Here is a 21823-nt window from a genome sequence, read left to right on the forward strand (position 1 = left end):
AATCTGTTCATCAGAGGTCAAGGACCAGAAGTGTGTGAAAGCTCTTGAAGACTGGAATGAAGTGGGAAAGGAGGTCACGACAGCAAGCTACTCTTGGAAGAAAAGTGTACGTCTTTGAGTCAGAGAGCCTGCCAGTGAGGAAAACTTAATTAAAAATACACTTCTAAAAGCCTGTTACAGCTAAGTTAGCTGCCACAAATTTCACTCTCTCCCTTCTTTCCCCAATGTGTAATTTCAAGGCTAAGGCTCTGAAAGTTAGGAACTGGACACACTCCCAAATGCTATGAGACTAGAGCTATCACTATAGGCTCCATAAACATTGGCCTTGGAACCCAGTTTCATGGTTGTTAGAGGCTTACAGATGACACAGAGTTGGTCTTTCACCTCCACTCCAAGCTTGCAAGAAACTTCACGCAATGCTTAATGGCACAATTGTTCCACAAAGGGTTTTATTACAAAAGATTTGTGAATATTTTAATCTGCTTTGAAACATCCAGTCAGTAGAATCAATCAATCAAAGCCTTTATTGCAGTCAACAGACCTCCAGGTCAGCTTGCCATATCCCACCTGGGGGGCGGGACTTTCCTGGTTTGGGGCGGGTCCACATGGTCCCGCCCCAGTTTGGCCCCGCCCCCAGGATTCCCCCCCAGCCAGGCCCTGGAGGCGGCTCCGCAATCGCGGAGGCTTCCAAGGCCTCTCTGGGACCTGGGAGACAGCGCCTCCCAAGCCCCAGAGGGGTCTTGGAAGGCTCCGCGGCCGCAGAGCCACTTCTGAGGCCTCTCTGGGGCCTGGGAGACAGCGTCTCCTAAGCCCCAGAGGGGCCTTGGAAGGCTCCGCGGCTGCAGAGCCGCTTCTGAGGCCTCTCTGGGGCCTGGGAGACAGCGTCTCCCAAGCCCCAGAGAAGTCTTGGAAGGCTCCGCGGCTGCGGAGCCGCTTGCCATCACGGCGATTGCCGCGATGACAGGCAGCCCCCACACACCTTCCCAGCCTGGGAGCAGGCTGAGGCTTCCTCCTAAGCTGGAGAGGAGGAGGAGGAGGAGGCTGCTTGCCATCGCGGCAATTGCCGCGATGACAGGCGGCCACCACACTCCTTCCTGGCCTGGGAGCAGGCCAAGGCTTCCTCCCAAGCCGGGAAGGAGAAGGAGGACAAGGTTTACCAACACTCACGTCATTTAGGCATCATGTTAAAACTTAGCTGTTCATCAATGCCTTTGAGCTTCATTAACTCATCCCAAATGCAATGTGTAAAAGTTTTTTTAAAAAAAAATCTTTTAAATCTGTTTTTAACTAATCACTGTAGTATGTTTTAATTAATTTAATTATCCAAGTGTTTTAAATTGTGTAACTTGTTTTAATGTTTTTTATAAACCACTTGCAGAACTTGGATATAGAATGGGGTGCAAATGTTTTAATAACTAAATTAATAATAAAGACAGAAGACAATGATTGCTATTTCAATTGGACAGTGAATCCTTTCTGGGTTATATTTGAGACTTTATAGGCGTTAGCTAAAGTGCTGACTCCCACCCTCAAAACCAGCTCAGGACTTGGATAAATGCTCTAAATCATAAACTGAGACGTAAAAGTGGATTTACTACATTCACAAACGCAGGGGTTTGCTTTTCCAAAATCCATTGAAATCCTCCTCAGAATTGGAGATCATTGCTATGTCTTTCCTAGTGAGCAGACAAGAGTCACTAACTAGAAAAGAAATTAATTTTTTTCCTTTCACATTCAAGAGCCAAGAATTACAAAGAGAAACATCTGGGCAACTGACCTAGTAGAGGTGCAATTTCTGTGGATTTATTTGCAAGCTTGCAAGACTTAACACATTTCCTTAGGAGGAAGATGCTTTCAGTTAGCAGGGCTTATTTCCATGTAAACATGGCTGACCTATTTCAATAGGTGTTCAGACATAAGCTATGATTAGTAACTGTGGGCATTCCAAGATTGTAGGGCACCTTCAGAAACTTTCTTTTCAGTTTTGAGAATGATGCAAAGATAGCAAAAGTAAAAGAGCATTCTTGGCTAGTCTTCATTATCACTGAACACACTGGCTAGTGAAAAGATGACTTAGGGGCTGTACACACAGTCCAAAAGGAGCGGCTCTCTGCTGCCCCTGGATGCACAGGGTTGGGGATGCGGCAACTGGACGCCACGCCCTCAACCTGCCGGGAAAAGAAGCCAGAAAAGGAGCTTCTTTTGCCAGTACTACAGGAGAGCCATAAAGGTTGCATCGCTGTGCATGGCAGACGTCATCATTGTGTGCCCCATGTAAATGGTGGCATACCAAGATGGCACCCGCAGTAGGGCTCAAGAGCATGTGGACACTCCGCTCTACCGAGCCCTACTTTCAGACCCAAGCCGGCACAAAGCACCAGTCTGTACTGGGCCTTAATGGCAGCCTGAAAAGCCCTTGACCTCGGCCATGCTGGTCATGACCTATAAAGCCCCATATGGTTTAGGTCCAGACTATCTGAAAGATCACACCTCCCATACAAACCTGAAAGAACTCTTAAGATCTTTAGAAGAACACTTTCTCTCAGTTTTGCCACCATCACAGGTTCACTTGATATGGACATGCGAGAGAGCCTTCTCAGTGACTGCTCCCACCCTTTTGAACTCCTTTCCACAGGAGGCTAGGCTGGCCCCCCTCCCTGCTTTCCTTTCACCAGCAGCCCTTTTTTTTCAGCAGGCTTTTAATATGTCACCATACCAGGGATACTTTTTTACTGGTGTGTGTGTGCTTTATTTAAACTGTTGTGTGCTTTATTTAAACTGTTGTATGATTTTAAAAATAATTTTGTATTGTTATAATTGTGTCTATTTTAACTGTGACTGATTTTAAAATTGCACTGCAGATTTTGGTTGTTTTCCTTCTGTTAACTGCCTTGGGTCCCACTCTGAGAGAAGGGCAGCATATAAATGAAGTTAAATTAATAAAGAAATTTGACCCATCACTAATATTTGACTGATTGTTGATGGTGTTGTGTACCTTCAAGTCGTTTCTGACTTATGGCGACCCTAAGGCAAACCTCTCATGGGGATTTCTTGGCAAGGTTTCTGAGGAGGTTTGCCACTGCCTTCCCCTCAGGCTGAGAGCATGTGACTTGCCCAAGGTCACCCAGTGGGTTTCATGGCCAAGCTCAAACCACTAAGCCACACTGACTCTCATGTTGCTGATACCCAGATGTATTTCTCCTTTCCAGCTAACTCCATGAAAGCAGTTTCCACAGTTAACTAAATTGTCATCAGTAATGGATTGGATGAGAACAAACAAACTGAAGCTTAATCCAGACAAGACAGAGATGTTCCTAGTCAGTCGAAAACCAGACCAGAGAATAGCCTGTGCTATTCCAACAAACCAAAAACACAATTTCATATATTGAGTATACTCCTGGAAGCAACCCAAGTTTGGAGGCCCAGATTTCAGCACTGGCCAGGTTTGCATTTCAATAGTTAAAGTAGTGCATCAGTTGTGCCTGTTTTTTGAATTGTCTAATCTCACCACAGTGACACATACCTTAGTTACAACCCATCTGGAATACTGCAAACTGTTCTATGCGGGGCTGTATTTGAAGTTCAGGAACTTCAGTTGGTACCAAGAACTGTATCCAGATTATTAGGCTGGGACTGGCTACAAGGAATAAACAATTCCCTTGTTGTTACAGCTTCACCGACTACCAGTCCATTTCTGGGTACAATTCTAAGTGCTGACTGTACAGCATGGGTCCAGGTGTTACCCATGCTGCTCCATATAAATTTTGGTATAAATGATAACCCTTAATGACCCCTAGGTGAACTCTAATAGCCTGTCCACCATTGCCAGCAAGGCATGAGGACATGTACACACACCCCTAAGGGGCACTCACATTATCATATCTAAGGAGTCGCATAAAAGGATTATCATAGGACCAGGAAGAGCAAATATTTGCCTCTCACCCCCTCCCCAGGTCTGTTGTCCGAGCAGCTTCAGACCACTAAGACAATCAGACAGGGACATCCAGGTGAAAAGAAAATAATTAAACACCTTTGTTCTCACCATCAAGCACCTTTGCCAGAAGCAAGATTTTGCCTATAAATACTCCCAGATTTGGCTGTTCACTGCGCCAGTCTGGGCTTCAGGGGGAAGCTATGTCCCTTTGAATCCTGACCTGACTCCTGGCTCCTGGCCAGCCATTCCATGGCTGAGCCTCATGCCATCCTCATCATATTCCATTTGGATTCCTGGAGGGAGTCTACATTCTGGTACGTATCACCCCAGTGATGCCTAAAATCCTATTCCATGCTAACCTATGCTTTTCCTGAGCCTTGTATGTGTGTGTGTATGCTAGTGAACTATATGTGTTTTTCCCCTTATAAATAAATTGGTTATTAATTCTAGAAGTCTGTCTCAGTTCCATTTATTGGAATCCCCTGGTCTACTCCGTATACATAATGGAAGACGATTCTGCAAGGGCCGTCGTAGCAGGCCCTCCTCTTGCAATATTTGAGCTAAACAACATTAATAACATTCCCCTGAACGGACCCTTGGCTACACAGGTTATCTGCAAGCCCATATCTTCAAATATGAAGCTACAAAGACTCTAAGAACTTAATCAGACTGTCATAGGCATGTCTGGTGGCAACAAAGGAAAAGTCCTTCTTAAGGGCTGCTCCCTGACTTTGGAACTCCTTACTTGCTATCCTTCCATCAGCAAGTGAAAACCTTTCTGTTCTGACAAGCTTTTAGAAACTGATGGGCAGAGCTTTTAACAGTGGTGCTGTTGTGATGGTCTAAATGGATCTGGATGTTTTAAATGGACACATTTTAGTTAGTTTCAATTCTATGAGCAAATAAGAAATTTGCTATTGTAATTAGTTGCATTTTAATTCAGAAACATTTTGTATGGTTTTATTTCTAGCATTGTAAAGATTTTAACTGTGTTTGTTTTATCTTTTGTGAGCCACCTTGAATTCAATAATAAGAAAAGAGTGAGTTATAAATGAATAAATAATAGCAACAACAACAAACAAGAACAACTCAATCGGTCATGTATTCTAGCCTGCCAAATGCCTGTCAGCACTCCATCTTCTGGGACACGAGCAGCCAAAAAACACATGATATATAGAGTGACTGGCCTGCTATACCACATGCTCAATGAATAGAGAAGACTAAATGCCAGGGGCAGAAAAAAGTGGGGGAGTGGAATGTTTTATATGAGAGGAAACGCTGTCTGGAACTCTGCTTTGGTCAGGTCTCACCTTGAATACTGTGTCCAATTGTAGGCACCACAATTCAGAAAGGATGTTGACAAGTTGGAGCATGTCCAAAGGAGGGCCAACAAAATGCTGAAGGGCCTGGAAACCATATCTTATGAGGAAAGACTTAGGGAGCGGAGTATGTTTAATCTGGAGAAGAGACGGTTAAGAAGAGATGTTATCGTCCTGTTTAAGTATTTGAAGGGGTGACACATTGAAGATGAAGCAAGCTTGTTTTCTGCTGATCCAAAGACTAGAAGAGATTCCACCTCAACATTTGGGAGGACTTCTTGACAGTAAGAGCTGTTGGAGAATGGAACACACTCCTTGGAGGGTGGTGGAGTCTCCTTCTTTAGAGGTCTTTAAACAGAGGCTGTTTATCTGTCAGGGATGCTTTGATTGTGATTTCCTGCATGGCAGGGGGTTAGACTGGATGGCCTTTGTGGTCCCTTCCAACTCTATGATTCTATGAACTGGCACACTCTTTTTATAAGGGCACATACACTGCAACATTTCACTGCAATCCCACTTGTAGTCTCTAGTATGTGTGTATGTTGTGCAATGTCAAGTTGTTTCTAACTTAATGTGAACCTAAGGCAAACCCTAAGGCAACCTAAGGCAAAGGTTTTGTTTTGTTTTTTGGCAAGATTTGCTCAGAGAAGATTTGCCATTGCCTTCCCCTGAAGCTGAGAGCACATGATTTGCCCAAGGTCAACCAGTGGGTTTCATGGCTGAGCTGGGAATTAAACCCTGGTCTCCAGAACTGTAGTTCAATGCTCAAACCACTATGCCATGTATGCTACATTTTCTAGTATAGTAGATTTTTTTATATAGAATCATCGAATTATAGAGTTGAAGGAGACTCCAAAGGCCATCCAATCCAATCCCCTGCTATGCAAGAATACACAGTCAAAACACTCTTGACAGATGGCCATCCAGCCTCTGTTTAAAGCCTCCAAAGAAGGTCATTTTTTCTTCCAAGAGAATATATACAGTATTGAGAAACCACTACTCACTATTATTATGGTTTTTCATAACCCATAAACATATTTTTCTTTTTTTCCTTGTCCCTTCCCATCTCCCCCTCCCCACTTTAAATGAATGCTAGTTCTGCGAAGGACTTCTTCCTTCCCTGATCTATCGCACCTCCAGCAGTACGTGCCAGAGTGTGTTAGTCAGCAGTTTTACTTTTTGCTCATTAATAACCTCAACAGGGAGCAAGAAGCAAAGCCATCAGCCTTTGATATTTTCCTTAGATGCAAAACAGGAGGAGGAGAAGGGATAGCAACCCAAAGCAGAACTCCCAGTGAAGAAAAGGGTTATAATGTAAGAGATCTGGAATAAAACAATTGAAGAATGCTTCAAGAGAATACTAAGTCCCTAAATATATACATATTCATTGATGCTGATACATCACATCCGGCACTTGTGTGTTTTATTAGAATACAGAGACAGAGACCATCTAGATTAGTGATTTTTATGCTATCTGATATGGGGGACTGGCAATGTGTTTTTTTCAATGTGCTAGGAACTAGCACCATATCTGTGCCCACTGGCAATAGTTGTTTCTTTCTTTCTTGGAAAGTCATCAGGGAATGGCAGCCAATGGCTTAAGCACCATCACCCATCCAGGGACCACCATTTTGAGTAGCGCTACTCTGCCCCATGGCAGTATGAAATTTCCAAGCTGCATATCAGTGCCCCAGGTCATGAAAGAAAGCTGCAATATCAGCACTAAGATCCCTTAAAATGTTTTTCTGCAGCATGCTGTCATTGCAAGACTCATAGACTGTGGTGGCACCTGGTCTTGATGATCTCTAAGCTCCTTCTGATTCTAAAATGCTATTATTCAGTGGAACCACTTCCTACATGGCCCTTGACACACAAGCCATAAGTACAGAACCAAATGAGGAGGAAAGGTTAGAAAGTGACTTCAAGGCCAAAGTAACGTAGAAACTCAATTATAGAAATGTGAGCTTAGTGTGCAAACACTGAACACTCTTAGGAATTTTAAGTTACATTAAATACATATAGGGCATTCTAACCCATGTCTTCAGACATCCTGATGTGTTTAAAGCAACTAGTTAGAATATTGCACAGAACATGTCTGACACACATCTTGGAAATAGTGCTTGCTCATTATTGGTTACTTTATATTACTTTTATAGCCTTTCTATTAGATACTTGCCAGTGATGTATAATTTTGCAAGGATGGTATATTGCTTGCATGCTACACTCTTCCAGAAATTGCATCTTTCTAAATCAATGTTCTTCAATCCACAATGCTTCCACTTATTAAACCCTAAGAGGTTTCCAACAACAATGAGCAAGGAGACTCAACCAATGCAGATGGGCCTTTAATGACCTCTGTTCAAAAAGCAGAGTCACAAAAAGTGGAAGTATCAGCTAGTGGGAGAGGTTACCAGTGACTGCCACATTATGACAGCCAAATCACTGCATTATCATTCATGTATTGTGAGAAACTGACTAAGGCAATATCCAGTGGTGATTGTTCTGCAGCGTGAATTGAAACTACATAGTACCTGGGAAAACACTGGGAGGAATTTTCTGGGGGGGGAAAATTAGTGACATCTTCCAAAACTATCACAAACAGACCCTGGAGATCCAGAAACTATGAGAATCAGAATAACAAAAGGAAAAGAAATGAAAGAAGAGCACTGAGAATATTTGGCTTAGTCTAGCACTGTTTAAGTCTTGTGACCAGAGTTTATTATGTCTGTTTTAAGAATAATATTCTTATTTGACTAATTCTCATTATAGTTCCAAGATAACCTAGTAGTTAGTTACCACCATCACTGTGATTTCAAAAGAAAAACCTCTTTGTTCTCCTGCTTTTGAAATGAACTTAATTTGTGCAGTAACTTTTTACAAGTTTTTTAAAAAAAACCTACCTGGTTCCCTTTTTAATAAGAGTTAAAGTATAGTATTTACATTGACTCATGGATAAGTTGACCTAGGTTTATGGGGTCAGTTTTTGAACTAAAATTTCTAGACTTATACATGAGTATATACAGTAGAACATTTTTTTATTGAGCAACACAAGACAAAACTTAAGCCAGCACCTAAACCATCCTCTACCATTTAGGAAGGTCAGTAATGTGGTATGTTGCCAAAAGAAGTTACCCCTCATTAAGTCACAAACATATTATAACTGAACTATACCTTCATTAATGAAAAAAGGAATTAATTACAAGTAACTTGTTTTCTGTAATCTGTTACTTCTGCTTATCCAGCTTATTCACAGGCAGTAAAGTACAGAAAAACCCTTCTCCCCCAAAGGGTCACCATGTGGTTGTCCTGGACTACAATTCACATCATCTTCAGCCAGCACAACCATACTGGGAATAATATGAGTTGTAGTACAACATAAATGACAGGTTGGGGAGGGGCTGTTCTCTACTGTTCCAGACCACCAACTGTCCATTTGGAAAACGATCCAGCCTTAGAAACCTTGCATTGTGCAAGGCCTTGGCACATCCTCTTACTCTGCCAGATGAAAATAAATGTGCATTCTAGAGAAACATTCATTAAAATGTCAACCGACTGTTGCAAACTACATTTATTTCAAATGGCTAAATGTCAAAGAATCCAGGGGAAAGTAATTAAGCTTCCAGGCAAATGTACACGGAGTAGGCACTGCAAATGCAGAATTCATACTTCACAAATCCTCTATGGATCCTACCAAAATTTGCATAATAAAAAGTTCATGGCACAACACCAACAAGGTATGGGAAGGGAGGTTGAGAATCCTAGAAGCTAAACACCATGATTCTGCACTTTCAATTCTCTATACTGTCACCCTGGGGGAGATATGATAGTAAAAAGAAAGGCCACTGGCTAACAGTTCATTGGCCATTATAAAATATGGAGCAAAAGCAAATGAAGATAGCCAACTGTGGAGACCAGAATGACTTCTGTGATTTTGCAGGCTTTTGATAAATGTGGCTTCTCCTGCAGAGCTTGAAAAAGCTACTTTGGGAGATTATAAATCCCATAATATCCCAATGGCCATGCTGGCTGTGGAACTGTAGGAGTTACAGTTCAATGTCTGTAGTTTTCCCAAGTTCACTTATTCCTTCAGTGACATCCTTAAGTAGCAATGAAGCACAGGGGAAGCAACCCTGTCCCTGAAGGCAGAAACAGTATCCAGTTATTAATTGCATAGATGTTTCCCCACCAGCCCGTATGCTCTTCCCTCAAGCTGTGAAAAACAGACTTCCTCCCACCCTTTCCAGCTCTTATCTCTCTTTTCCACATCGAGCAGACGTGCTCTCGTGTTCTCTACATGGTACATTAGCTTCAGCCTAGAGGAATACCATCTTTCAATGCCTCTTTGTGCAGGCAAGACACTTTCCCATTGAGCCCAGGAGACGCCACTGTTGTGCGGCCTGTTCCAGCAGCCCATCCTTCAACGTCACCTGTACTTATCTTCCTAAATCATCAATGGGAGCAGTGGGAACCGAACTGCATGTTTTGCTCCATGTTATAAAAGCAACAATATAGCATAAACATGCCACAAACACCCAACACACACACACAAACAAGCATGGCTGCTTCCACTCTTTTCACCACCAACCACCATGACTTGTTTCCAGCTACATCCACCATCAGTAAAAAAGAATTTAGTGAGAACCCACCATTCATTCCATTGTAGAGGCCTCTGTGATGGGGTGACAGATCATCTGCCACCTGTCTCCTCAAGGTGCCTTCTCTGCTGCCACCGCCTAAGTGTTTCAGATGCTCAGGACTTCCCCCATAGTGCTGTTTGAGGTGCTCAGGGCTTGTGCCTCTCACTTTGGGGAGATGCTCTGCACTTCCACTCAAGGTATGTTTTTGAAGAAGCTCAGGACTCCCACTACCACTGTGTTTCTGGAGCTCTGGGCTGCTCCCAGGCCGATGTTTTTGAAAATGTTCTGGGCTACTGCTCAGCATGTGCTTTGGCAAGGTTTCTGGACTGCTACAGCTGTGCTTCTGCTGCTCTGGGGTGCCTTTGCCATGTGTTTTATGGTGCTCTGGACTTGGCCCTTTCAGATGCTTCTGGTGATCAGGACTTCCTGAACTCCTACGTCTGTGGAGGTGCTCAGGACTGGCACTCCTGTGCTTTTGATGCTCAGGGCTCCCCTCACTCCTTGTTTTCTGGAGATGCTCAGGACTCGAGCTTGGATGGTGCTTGTGATGGTCGGGGCTGTCTGTGCTTCCAGTGCTAGAGGTGCTACTTCCATCTCCAACATCTCTTATGAAGGCGCTGGTGGCATTTAACTGGCAAAGGCTGGCTTGGCTATCGATCGAGTTCCGGCAGCCAGCAACACCACCTTTCTCATCATCCAGCAAGACACAAAGCTCTTTCAGTTCCAAGTTCTCCTTCACCACCTCTTCCTGCCTCACTTCCAGCTCCTTCAGCTTCTGCAAATATAAGGCAACCTCTTTGTGCATGACACCGGCACTGTACCGGCCAAGCCTCTGCCATTCCCGGGAGACTTTTTTGCCTTTCTGCCGATCATCATCTAAGAAGCAGCAAAGGTCTCGCAGCTCCTGGTTGTCTTCCTGAAGTTTCTGGTTGATGTCCTTCAAGAGAAAGAGAGAATAATATATTATCAAAAAAAGATTGGGTATAATCAAAATTCACATCTACAAAGCTTTATGTTCTAGCAGAAAATAAATCAATTTTGCAAATTCTGCATCTATCCATTTCCTTCCACTGACCACTAACCACTAGCAATGCCACACATATACTAGGTCAGTCCTAGATAAATGGATATTCTGGAGAAGATACAAATTCCCATAACAACCGCAAATCCAATACTTCTCCAAATCCATTGCTCCCCATGATCTCTTCCCCCAACCCAAATCCCCCTCTAGCCATTCATTTCTCCCTGGAAAACAGCCCAAACAGCCCATTGCAGGTGACAGCTGGCTACAAAGCATCATGTACAAGCTATACAACCGACATACTCAACTAATGGGATAAGCCTATACCATTAGAATTTTTCTAAAGGACTAAAGAATAATGTCCCATACAAGATTAAATACTAGTTCAAAGTACTTTCACATGTTTATCAGTATATGTGTTAAGGATGGGTAAAGTGAAGTCCATGGACTGCCAAGGATATTTTCCAGAATAGTGCCTCCATGCCTCCTAAGCAATAACGTATAATTTTTAACAGGAGCAGTAGTATAGATTCTATAGAGGTCAGGGTGTCAAAAGGTTAACCCAAAATGCAAAATAAACAAGCAAACAAACAAACAAAAGTAAACAGAAGTATGGGTTCCCCCCCTTTTCTTACTTTTTTCTGATTTCATGCCATGTTTGTTTGTTTGTAGCATTCATACTCCACTCTTCAGCCACAAAGGCTCTCAGAGTGGCTTAAAAATTGTTAAACTAGATAGTTCCCTGCTGTCAGGCTTACAATCTAAAAAGACATGACACAAAAGGAGAAGGGAATGGTGATGGGGAAGGGGATCAAGTCCAACAGTTCTTCTCTCCTTCTGAGGCCTGAACCATGGCAGATGGACTGAAAGGAGGGCTCTTCTTCTTACTCTGGACTAGGTACAATTGGGTTGGCCTGCCTCTCTCTCCCTCCAAGGCTGGATGATGTTGCAGTCTGTGGGCTCCCAACCCACACTTTTGGGTCAGTACTACTCAAAATGGTGGTTTGTGGACTGGCATCGGTTTATGAGCCATTGGCTGCCAGTTTGCAAAAATTTTCCAGAGAAGCAAGAAACAGTTGTAACTAATGAGCACAAACAGAGAACAACTCCATGGTACACCAGGGGGGAGGGAAAATCCCGCCCCCCCCCCAGCATGAGAAGCACTGATTTAAATCACCTAAAGTGCAATGTTCCAAACTCTGTTGTAAAGAAACTGCCTCCCAAAAGAACCCCCATGTTAAGCCAAAAACATAAGCATTAGCTGATTTGTGGTTTTAGAGTCATATCTAGGTTTCCAAAGCCTGTTCTTTCCCAATTTTTGTTACATTCCAGCAACACAACTATAAGCAAATGGAGTGAAGGATATACAAGTGGAGTAACTCTATGCAAACTGAAAAGCTCTCTGTATCCCTAAGCTTCATTCAGTTCTATGGGAAAAAGCAGAGAGGGTGAAGTCTGGGCCACAGCTGTGATTTTCAAAAAAGCTGAGCCTTTTTGCCATAGATATCCCCAGGCACATTCTGCTACTTTTAACCAAATGTGTAAATGGCTAACTCACTCATATGGGGAAAATATGAGTGTTGCCCTAAAATAACACATTAGAAAATTAATCAGCCAATTTCCTCTTTGAGAGGTCTGGCTTCCATCAACAGGACACTGAGAAGGACATGTGTACCAGTTGAAATTCCACACCAGGGTTGTATAATGTAAATATCCATATGCAAAGTTATGATTGTGCTATGCAGTCCTTGTGCCAAACAGCAATGCTGCACAACTGAACCAAGAAACCAAAAGTGCAACCAAATGTGTAGGTGCATCAACATGCAATACACACCTGCATGTGCTGCACACACAACTCCACTTCTGTAACCTTGAATTAAATGTGAACATTCTACACCAGACAAAATGCCCAATCAGTTCCATAAGGGAATGCACAAATGCATATGACATAAACAGGATTCCAGCCTCAATATCTCTATATATCAAGACTGGGAAGCATGTGGGTCTCGGATTAAAAAATGTACCTCCTGAGAAAAGGTTATTTCCGTCAGGTTTTTGTCACTTTGTCCAGTGCCCCCCACCAAAGCCTTTGGGGCCCATTCCTTATTTTTCTTAGTTTTGTGTGTTTTTCAACCCAAAAGTTCTCAGTCACCAGTACTGGAAGTAGTAAAACATGTCTAAATACAGACACACGATCACACATACACATGGATTATCAGCAACCAGGAAGTCACAGCTAGAAATGGCATCCTTTTCCAATTTTGAGCCAATTTTAGACTATAAAATGGTACAGTGTGACCTGCTATGGGAGAACAGGGGAAGACAACTGGTCGTGATGCCTCTAGGAACTCGGCATGTCCTTTGAGTCTGAAGAAGAAGCTGAGAGCCCAGGAGACATGCCATGACTGCAGCCTCTGGGAGCAAGCCTGCAGCCAGTAGCAGCACCAAGATCCCAAAAGCAAAGTTTCCCTTCACCTGAGCTAGACTTACCAGTGCCTACTCCCATAGAGATACCAGGAAAATGAGAGACAATGGTAGATAAGTAGGAAGTGGGCTGATAACAGGGGGCACCTATACAAGCAATAAATATCCCATCACCTCCTTCAGTCCAATGTGGTCAACAACCATCCATCATGCTTTGGAGACCCTTTGCTGTTACCTTGTACCTTGACCTTGTACCTTGACTGATTACCTGTTGCCTGGAACTCTGCCCACACCTGGACTACTCCTTTGGATTTTTCCTTTGAACCTCCTGTAATGGACTGACTGATGCGTCATGATGAACCTGGTCTGAATTATACAACCACTGCTTTTGGTACAAATGACTTGGTGAGATAAGCTCCCTTTCTCTCTTCCTCTCAGTGCTTGAAATGCAGTAACTCTGAACTGAAGGTTTGGCTAGCCTCCCAAGGGCAGAACAGGACACCTGAAGCCACCCACATGACTACTGCCCATAGTGACTTTGCAAAATATGTGAAATATGCAAAATTGTCATTCTCCCAAGATCTCTCCATAGACGCCCCATCTTTTTGCAGATGAAACAGCAACCTGGAGAGGGAGACTCTGAGCTAGAAAATGGCAGGTACTTGTCGGCAGGTTGGGGAGGGAGTTCAGCAGCTTCTCTTCTTCCATTCAGCTTTCCCAAGAGAAAACGTATCAGAGGACACTGTTTCACATGCATTTGTGTCATACTGGCCTTCACTTCTATCACTAGATCAATTAACTGCATCATTTCAGAGTTTTATATTCCACCTCCGCTGGCTGGATCAATAACTGGCCAGGGCTCTAAATAATATCATCCAGAAGAGAGCTGGAGGAAACTGTGTTTTTCTTATTTTTAAAAAAACGTTTCTTCTCCTCTGTCTCTCACTGCAGGATTAGGGCAAAGCACAAAAACACACAAACACTTGTAGGATGACAATTCCCAGAATCCCCAGGCCAGCATGGCCATTGCGAGATGGATGCTAGGTGTTGCAGTCCTTAAAAGTAACTTTTCCATGCTGTGTGCACTAGCACAGAGATAAAGGCTCCAATCTATAGAGTAAATTTACTTTGTAATCCACAAGCTATCTGTAAAGCAACCAAAACAGTTTTGGCATGAATCTATTTTATGCACAGCCCACGTACCTTAACAAAAATGGAAACTGGGGAAGCCAAAAAGACCCATGAAAACAACATAAGGCTATCTGACCATCACAAATACATCATGATAGTGAAAACAGGATGAAGAAACTGTAAAATTTTCCAAGTCCATGAAAAGAACTGGGCCATGGCACCAAGTAAACAAAGTCCAAAAATATCATGGTGGGTGTAATACACTTACTTGTGAAGGGGAAAGGGGCCAGAACCCATTGGGAAAATCAGCTGCTTGCTCTGCAGAAGGTAGCAAGCGGAGTCCCTGTCATCTCCTGCTTGAAACCGTGGAAAACCACTGCTAGTCAAGAATTGGCTAGACAGATCAATGATCTAACATCAGAGCTGGGGAAAGTTACTTTTTTGTACTACATCTCCCAGAGTATGTTTTGCCTTCTGCTCCAGATGTTTCACACTGCTGCTCTCAACAGCCCCAAGCAACATGACTAACATTTGGAGATAATAGGGGTTGTAGTCCAAAACATTTGTGGAGGGTGCCAGGTTAGGGGAAAGCAGACATACAACCACATTTATATCCCAGCTTTCTTCAAAGGATTTAGAGCATCATCATACACACTTCTTCACATGCACTCCTATATCTTCACTACTATTGGTTTGGGAGAGAATGGCTGCTCCAAGACAGATTCATCTACCAAACATGTGTAATGTCAATGGGGCAGCGCAAGTTTAAAGGTGCTGTCCAAGGTACTGAATCTGTTTTGAAGGTAGGGTTCAGTGCTCTGCATACCTCCTTCAGAATCTGAAAAAACCGAAACAGATTTACTACCCCATTGACACCAAAGCAACTAGCCTCCACTGTTACCAAAAGGAGGGGGGGCAAGACTGAAGCCCTTCAATCTTCTTCCTACTGTTTCTTCCACGCACCATGTCTTCAGGTTAATAAGCAGAAGCTTTTTAAGTCAAGAAAGGTCCAAAACAAATTGCAGAAATAACCCAGTTTGAGACCACTTTAACTGTCCTGGCTCAGTGCTAGGGAATCCTGGGAAATGTAGGTTACTATGGCACTAGAGCTCTCTGACAAAGAAGGCTAAATGTCTGACAAAACTACAGTTCCTGGAATTCCTTAGCACTGAGCCAGGGCAGTTAAAGTGGTCTCAAACTGAATTATTTCTGCAGGGTGTTTAGGACCAAAAAAAGTGCACAGGGAGGTTTACAGTTGAACATTAAGAAAACAAAAATAATGACCACAGATGTTTTACATAATTTTAAAGTAGACAATTAGGATATTGAGATAGCTTTGATTTGGCAGAATCATTAATCAGAATGGAGACTGCAGCCAAGAATTCAGAAGAAAACTAGGACTTGAAGGGCAGCTATAAAGAAACTTGACAAGATCCTGAAGTGTCAAGATATACCATTGAATTCTAAAGTTAGGATTGTTTATGCCATTCTATTTCCTATTTCTATCTATAACTGTGAAAGCTGGATAATGAAGAAAGCTGATAGAAAGAAAATCAATTACATTTGTCCCTCCACATTTACTGTGGTTAGGGGCACAGAACCCCCTTGAATGTGGAAAAACTGCAAATAACAAAAACACTATGTTTTTATCTGAGAGAACACTTCTCTTGGAATCTTTAGATCTTCCAGTGCAACTCTGTGATCAACATCTGACAGACATTGACCACAGAATTGGAGGAGCTACAAATGCCTAGCAGAGTGTTCTCACTAGGAATATCTAAGTCCTCCAATGCGACTTTTGGTTAAAGTTGACCACAGAATTTCCCTGGAGGACCTACCTATTCCTAGAGAAAACATATTAATAAAATCCATGAAAAATCAAATCTGCAAAAGTAAAAGACATAAATGTAGAAGGACAATTGTAATTTGAAATGTAGTGCTGCAGAAGACCTCTGCAGATACTCTGGTCTGCTAAAAAGACAAATAAATGAGTCCTTTAAAAAAAACTTGCACTAGAAGCCAAGATGACTACACTAAGGCTGTCATATTTTGGCCATATCATGAGAAGACTTATTAGAGAAGACAATAATGCTGGGTAAGGAAGAAGACAGCAGGAAAAGAGGAACACCTCATGACAGGTGAATAGACTCAACCAAGGAAGCCACAGCTGCCCTGAGTCAGCAAGATCTAGGCAGAATGGTTGACCATTGGGTGACTTGGGGGTCTCTCATTCACAGGGTAGCCATAGGTCCAAGTCAACTTGACAGCAGTTAATGGCAAAGTATCTCTCAATGTTGCTTTGGCTGTGGATTCCTGTCTGGCACAGGGGTGAACTAGATGGCCCTGACTCTATGCCTGCATGATTCTATGATTCTATGTACTCAAGAATACGTGCAAGATGTGGATCTTCTTCTCTAGAAGCTAAGAAGGGGTCACAGTGCAGCATTGAGCATATGCTTTTTTGCATGGAAAAGTTGCAAAGTTCAGTACTTCACATCTCCAGTTAACAGGTGATGGGGGAAACCCTTCCTTGCCCATGGCCAAGGGGAGTCAATGGCAGTCGAAGCAGACAAAAGTGGGCCACATGCTAGATAACACTGGGCTAGACCTGACTAAATTGGAGTCCCCGATTCAGGGATGCCATGCTAAAAAAAATGGGGGGGAGGAACTTTTCCAAACTCTGCTTACCATCTTCTGGGAATGATCCAATGAACTGTCACATTGAAACATGGCCAACTGCAAGTAAATATGCTGTTACTTGTTAGCCAATGAAAAGGATGTGCATCTTGAAAAGCAAGAGATAAATCATTCTATTGAGTCAATAATTTTTGCCCAATTCTAACTCCCCAGAGTCTGCCAATGGCCTCTTTGCAAGTGTTGAAAGTGTCTATGAATTGAGGATGCAGTACGAATGGCATGCATATGGATTTTCATTCAGTTTACATGCAATGGGAAAACTAAACTAAACTTCTCTGGCAATGGAATCTTCTCTCCCTATCCTCTTTCAGAATCATGAATCTAGTTTTAAAAAACCTGACTGTCCAGCCACCAAATGGGACGGTCTACATACAGTCCTTATTTAGCTTTTATTCAGTACGTGAAGCACTTTTCCATGAAGCAGATATTAGTAGAGCATTGGGAATGCATTCTGTACATACTTTGAGGGGTTCTTGCTATTTCATATGATCTGGGTCTAAGAAACCCAAAGAAAGTGGGAACTCTGAAAATGAAAACCTTAGTTTTTAGGGAGGGCATGAAGTTCTTGCCTTGATATCCCACTGCAAGATTAGCCAAGGTGATCTGTTTTCACAGACAGATTTAGAGGTATGAGGATAACAGATAAAGATGAGAACAAGGGAGGGAAAACTGAGGTACAGTGGAGCATAATCCACCAGGGAGTTTACCTGCAGTCCACCCATTCCACCCCACCCCCCCCCCCCCCAAATGAATGGAAACTGCTGGTCTGCAAGGCTGTTCCTTATTTTAAGAAGAACTTGCGTAGAACTTTCCAATGAAATACACACAGGGGATTCTGATGGGAGAAATCTGAAATTGCTTCAGATTTGCTGTTCTGGGCATGGCACACAAGAACATACCGATCACTGGACCTCAGCCAGAACCAGCACCACAAAAGTGCCAAACTTCCTTACAGGTTGGGGAAAGTCCCCAAAGGATACTTTGGAGAAGAATTTAGGAAAGTTACTGTTTTGGACTGCAGCTCCCAGAATCCTCCAGCCAGGCTGGAGACATTGGAAACTGGACTGCAAACAAGATCTATAAAGATACTGTCTCTCACAGTACCAGAACGAGTGAGAGAACTTCTTTGCTCTAACAAGTGAATGAGGAAATAATGACCCTTTCAAGCAATGTTGAATTGTGCATCCTTTTTGTGACACAACACTTTTGCAAATATTCTTGTACTCTCTGGACCTAGACAGTCAGGAGATGCTTTTATTCAGAATTGTAGGAAGCTCCTTTTGGGGATTACATCTTTAAAATCTCCCCCCCCCCCCCCCCCCCCCACACACACACTGACCCTGCTATGCTGTCTGGGAGATTTGGGAAGCTTCATTCCACAAAATTAACTTCCCAAGTTTTACAATGGGGCCATCTAACAGGGCCACCTGGAGTGCATCTACAGTGTAGAAACAATGCAATTTGACACCACTTTAAATGCTGTAGCGCCATTCTATGAAATCCTGGGATCCATAGTTATACAGAGCCTTTAGCCTTCTCTGCCAAAAGTGCTGGTGCCTGACAAAACTACAAATCCTGGGATTGTATTGGATGAAGCATGGGACTTAAAGCCATGTCCAGGTGCAATAATTCTACAGTTCAGATGCACCCCTGGACAATGCCGATGGATTCCTTTGGCTCTCACAAGTGAATGAAGCAATAAAAAGGCTTTCAAGAAACCTTGAACTACCCCTGCTTTTCCCCCAAAGTATTTTGTGAGTCTCAAATGAATGCTGATGTCTCCCTTGGAAGAACTAGAAAGTTGGGAAAGAAAGGCAGTTGATCACTGCTGCAGAAAGCTCCTTTTATTGAGTTTCTTGTTCTGCCTTCATTTCTGATTTATGGTGACTCTAAGGCAACCCTTCCATTGAGTTTTCGTGGCAAGATTTGTTCAGAGGTTTGCTATTGCCTTCCCCTGAGGCTGAGAGAAGGCATCTTGCCCAAGGTGACCCTGTGGGTGTTTGCTGTTAACTGCCCTCCAGTCAACCCCAACCCATGGCAGCCCTGGGGGTGAGACATCTCCCAAACCCCCTGCCCTCCACTGCAAATCCAGGCCCATGACCTCTCTGGTTGAGTCTGTCCACCAAATGGATCTTGCCTTCTCATGATGTGGCCAAAGAATGACAGCCTCAGTTTGATCATCTTGGCTTATCTGCTCAAAGACCCATTTGTTTGTCTCTTTGGCTGTCCATGGTATCCTCAGCACTCTTCTCCAGCACCACGTCTCAGATGAATTTATTCTCTTTTTGTCCATTTTCTTAACTGCCCAGTTCTTACATCTGTAGATGGTGATGGAGAATACAGTGGCTTGGATGATTCTAACTCGAGTGCTCACTCAGTTGCTTATCTTTACTCTTTAGGATCTTGTCTTGATCTTTCATTGCTGCCCTCCCCATTCCTATTCCTAATAATAATAATAATAATAATAATAATTTGTATTCTGCCTCTCCCTGTATTGCATCGACAGTCTTCTTCCGACTGCCTGACTACAGTCTCCATTCTGATCAATATTTGATCCAAGGGAGGGGAAATCTTTAACTATTTCAGTTTCCTCATTGTCTAAGTGGGTTGAGGAGAACCAGCCTGCTATAGTGGTTTGAGGGCTGGACTACAACTCTAGAGACCAGAGTTTAATTCCCAGCTTGGCTATGGAAATTCACAGGGTTGCCATGGGCGAGTCACACTCTCTCAGCCACATAAGAAGGCAATGGCAAGCCTCCTTTGAACAAGTCTTGCCAAGAAAACCCCAGCATACAGTAGGTTTGCCTTAGGGTCGCCACAAGTCAGAAACAACTTGAAGGCACCCAGCAACAACTAAGTCGGTTTACAGCACCAATGAGTTTGTTGGGTTTTTCTCAGCAAGATTTGCTCAACGGAAGTTTGCCATTGCCTTCCCCTGAGGCTGAGAGACTAGGACTTGCTCACGGTCACCCAGTGGGTTGCTTTTATCCTTGTTGTGTGCCCTCAAGTCATTTCCAACTCAGTCATAGAATCATAGAGTTGGAAGAGTCCAACCCTATTCTGCCATGCAGGAACTCTCAATCAAAGCACCCCCAACAGATGGCCAAGGTGGGGGGGATTCAAAGCCTGTCCCCAGAGTCCTAGTCCTAGGGACACACCACTACCGAGCCTATGATTCCCCATCCTTTTTTCCCACTTGCTCACCTTGAGGCCTCGGATCTCTCCCAGGTGGAGCTGGAGGCGCCGGTTGACCTCTCGGATGAGGTTGCTGTGGTCCAGCATGGCGCCCATCTTCTCGGCCTCGGCCCTTCTCAGGCTCCGGACCAGCTCCTCCTTGCTCCACTGGAGGAGCTCCTCGTCCGAGACCTTCGACAGGTCCTCCGCCGCCGCCGCCGCCGCCGCCCCGGAGCCCGGCGCAGGGAGACTCCCGACGCCGCCTCCGAGGCCCGCCTCGCCTCCTCCCGAGGCCCCGCTGCTGCCGGAGCCTGAGGAGGACGAAGCCGAAGCCGCGGCCGAGACCTTCGACATCCTGTCCCTCCTCCTCGGGGAACGGGCGCCGGATCGGAGCCGGAAAAGTCAGGCCCTTCCTTGTGGCTCCGATGGGGAGGACTTGGGGGTCTTGGGGGGGGGGGGAATTGGGAAAGAGTCTTGGCGCTCAGCCCAGGTTACAAGGAAAGTCTGGGGCGGGTCAAGGACTCCCGACTCCCAGCATAGAAAGACGGAGAACTTGCTCGCTCCCGCTCTCTCTTTCCCTTCTATTTTTCTTTCCTTCTTTCTTTCATTTCCCCCTTTTCTTTCCTTCTCCCTTTCCTTTCTTTCTTTTTCTCTTTCCTTGCTTTTTTCGTAAATCTTGCTTTCTTTCCTTTCTTTTCTGTCTTAAATCTCGCTTTCTTTCTTTTATTCCTCCCTTTCTTTTTCTCTCTCTTTTAAATCTCGCTCTTTCTTTCTCTCCTTTTCTCTTTCTTTCTTTCTTTCTATGCTTTCTTTCTTTCTCTCTCCCTCCGCTTCCCTTCCTTCAGAGACGAGGCTTAGGCTTTAAAGGGAAGCGCAATCCCTTTCCAGCTCCGGGGCCGCTTCTGGGCTGCTCTGCGCGGAATCCGAACTCAGCTCTGCTCAAACCGAAGTCCCTTCGCGGTCCTCAGCCATTCACACACACGCACACACACATATATATATCCCCCGTCCTTGGGCCACTTCCCCCCCCCCAGCACCAAGCCCCCCTCTCCTTCTCCGTCACAGGGCGGAGGCCAACACGTGTCCGCGCAGCCAGACGTTGCGGCGTGTGGTTGGCGTCCTCCCTCCGCAGCTGGCAAGAAGGACGGGGTCCAGGCGTCCCTCAGGATCCCTTGGAGGCCTCTTTCAAGCCGGTGCCCCCATCCCCAAGCCCTGAGGGGCCTCAGCCCCCAAAGCGGCTTTTCCTCCTCTTCCTTCCTTCCTTCCTTCCTTCCTTCCTTCCTTCCTTCCCGCTTGGCTCCTCGGAGGGAAAAGAAAGAGGGGCGCCAAAGGCGGGCACAAAGAACCCCCCCCCCCAAAAAAAAGAGAAAGCCCCTGAGGGAAAGGAACCCAGCCTCTCCCTTTCCTTCCCTCCTTTTCCTTTCTTTCTTTCTCTCTTCCGCGGGTGGCGGCAGAGGCGTCTTCTTCTCCAGACCCGCCTCAAGCG

At 44.3% G+C, this 21823-nt stretch overlaps 1 protein-coding gene across 6 annotated transcripts in view; it reads right to left on the bottom strand.

The window, feature by feature from the left end:
- Window positions 1-20991, bottom strand: part of CCDC85A (coiled-coil domain containing 85A) — a 212619-nt gene extending 191628 nt beyond the window's left edge. For 5 of the 6 annotated variants that reach the window (XM_042446825.1, XM_042446823.1, XM_042446828.1 and 2 more), the window contains exons 1-2: window positions 20368-20991; window positions 9900-10827 (exon numbers count right to left, since the gene is read on the bottom strand). In XM_042446825.1, the coding sequence (XP_042302759.1) occupies window positions 9900-10827; window positions 20368-20691 (1252 nt within the window). In that variant the 5' untranslated portion in view covers window positions 20692-20991. Of the gene's footprint in view, window positions 1-9309; window positions 9390-9899; window positions 10828-20367 lie in introns of those variants that run through there. The other variant, XM_042446827.1, reaches the window with a different exon arrangement.
- Between the last annotated feature and the right edge of the window lie 832 nt (window positions 20992-21823).

Source organism: Sceloporus undulatus, chromosome 1, assembly GCF_019175285.1.
Source record: "Sceloporus undulatus isolate JIND9_A2432 ecotype Alabama chromosome 1, SceUnd_v1.1, whole genome shotgun sequence".
NCBI classification, from domain to species: domain Eukaryota; kingdom Metazoa; phylum Chordata; class Lepidosauria; order Squamata; family Phrynosomatidae; genus Sceloporus; species Sceloporus undulatus.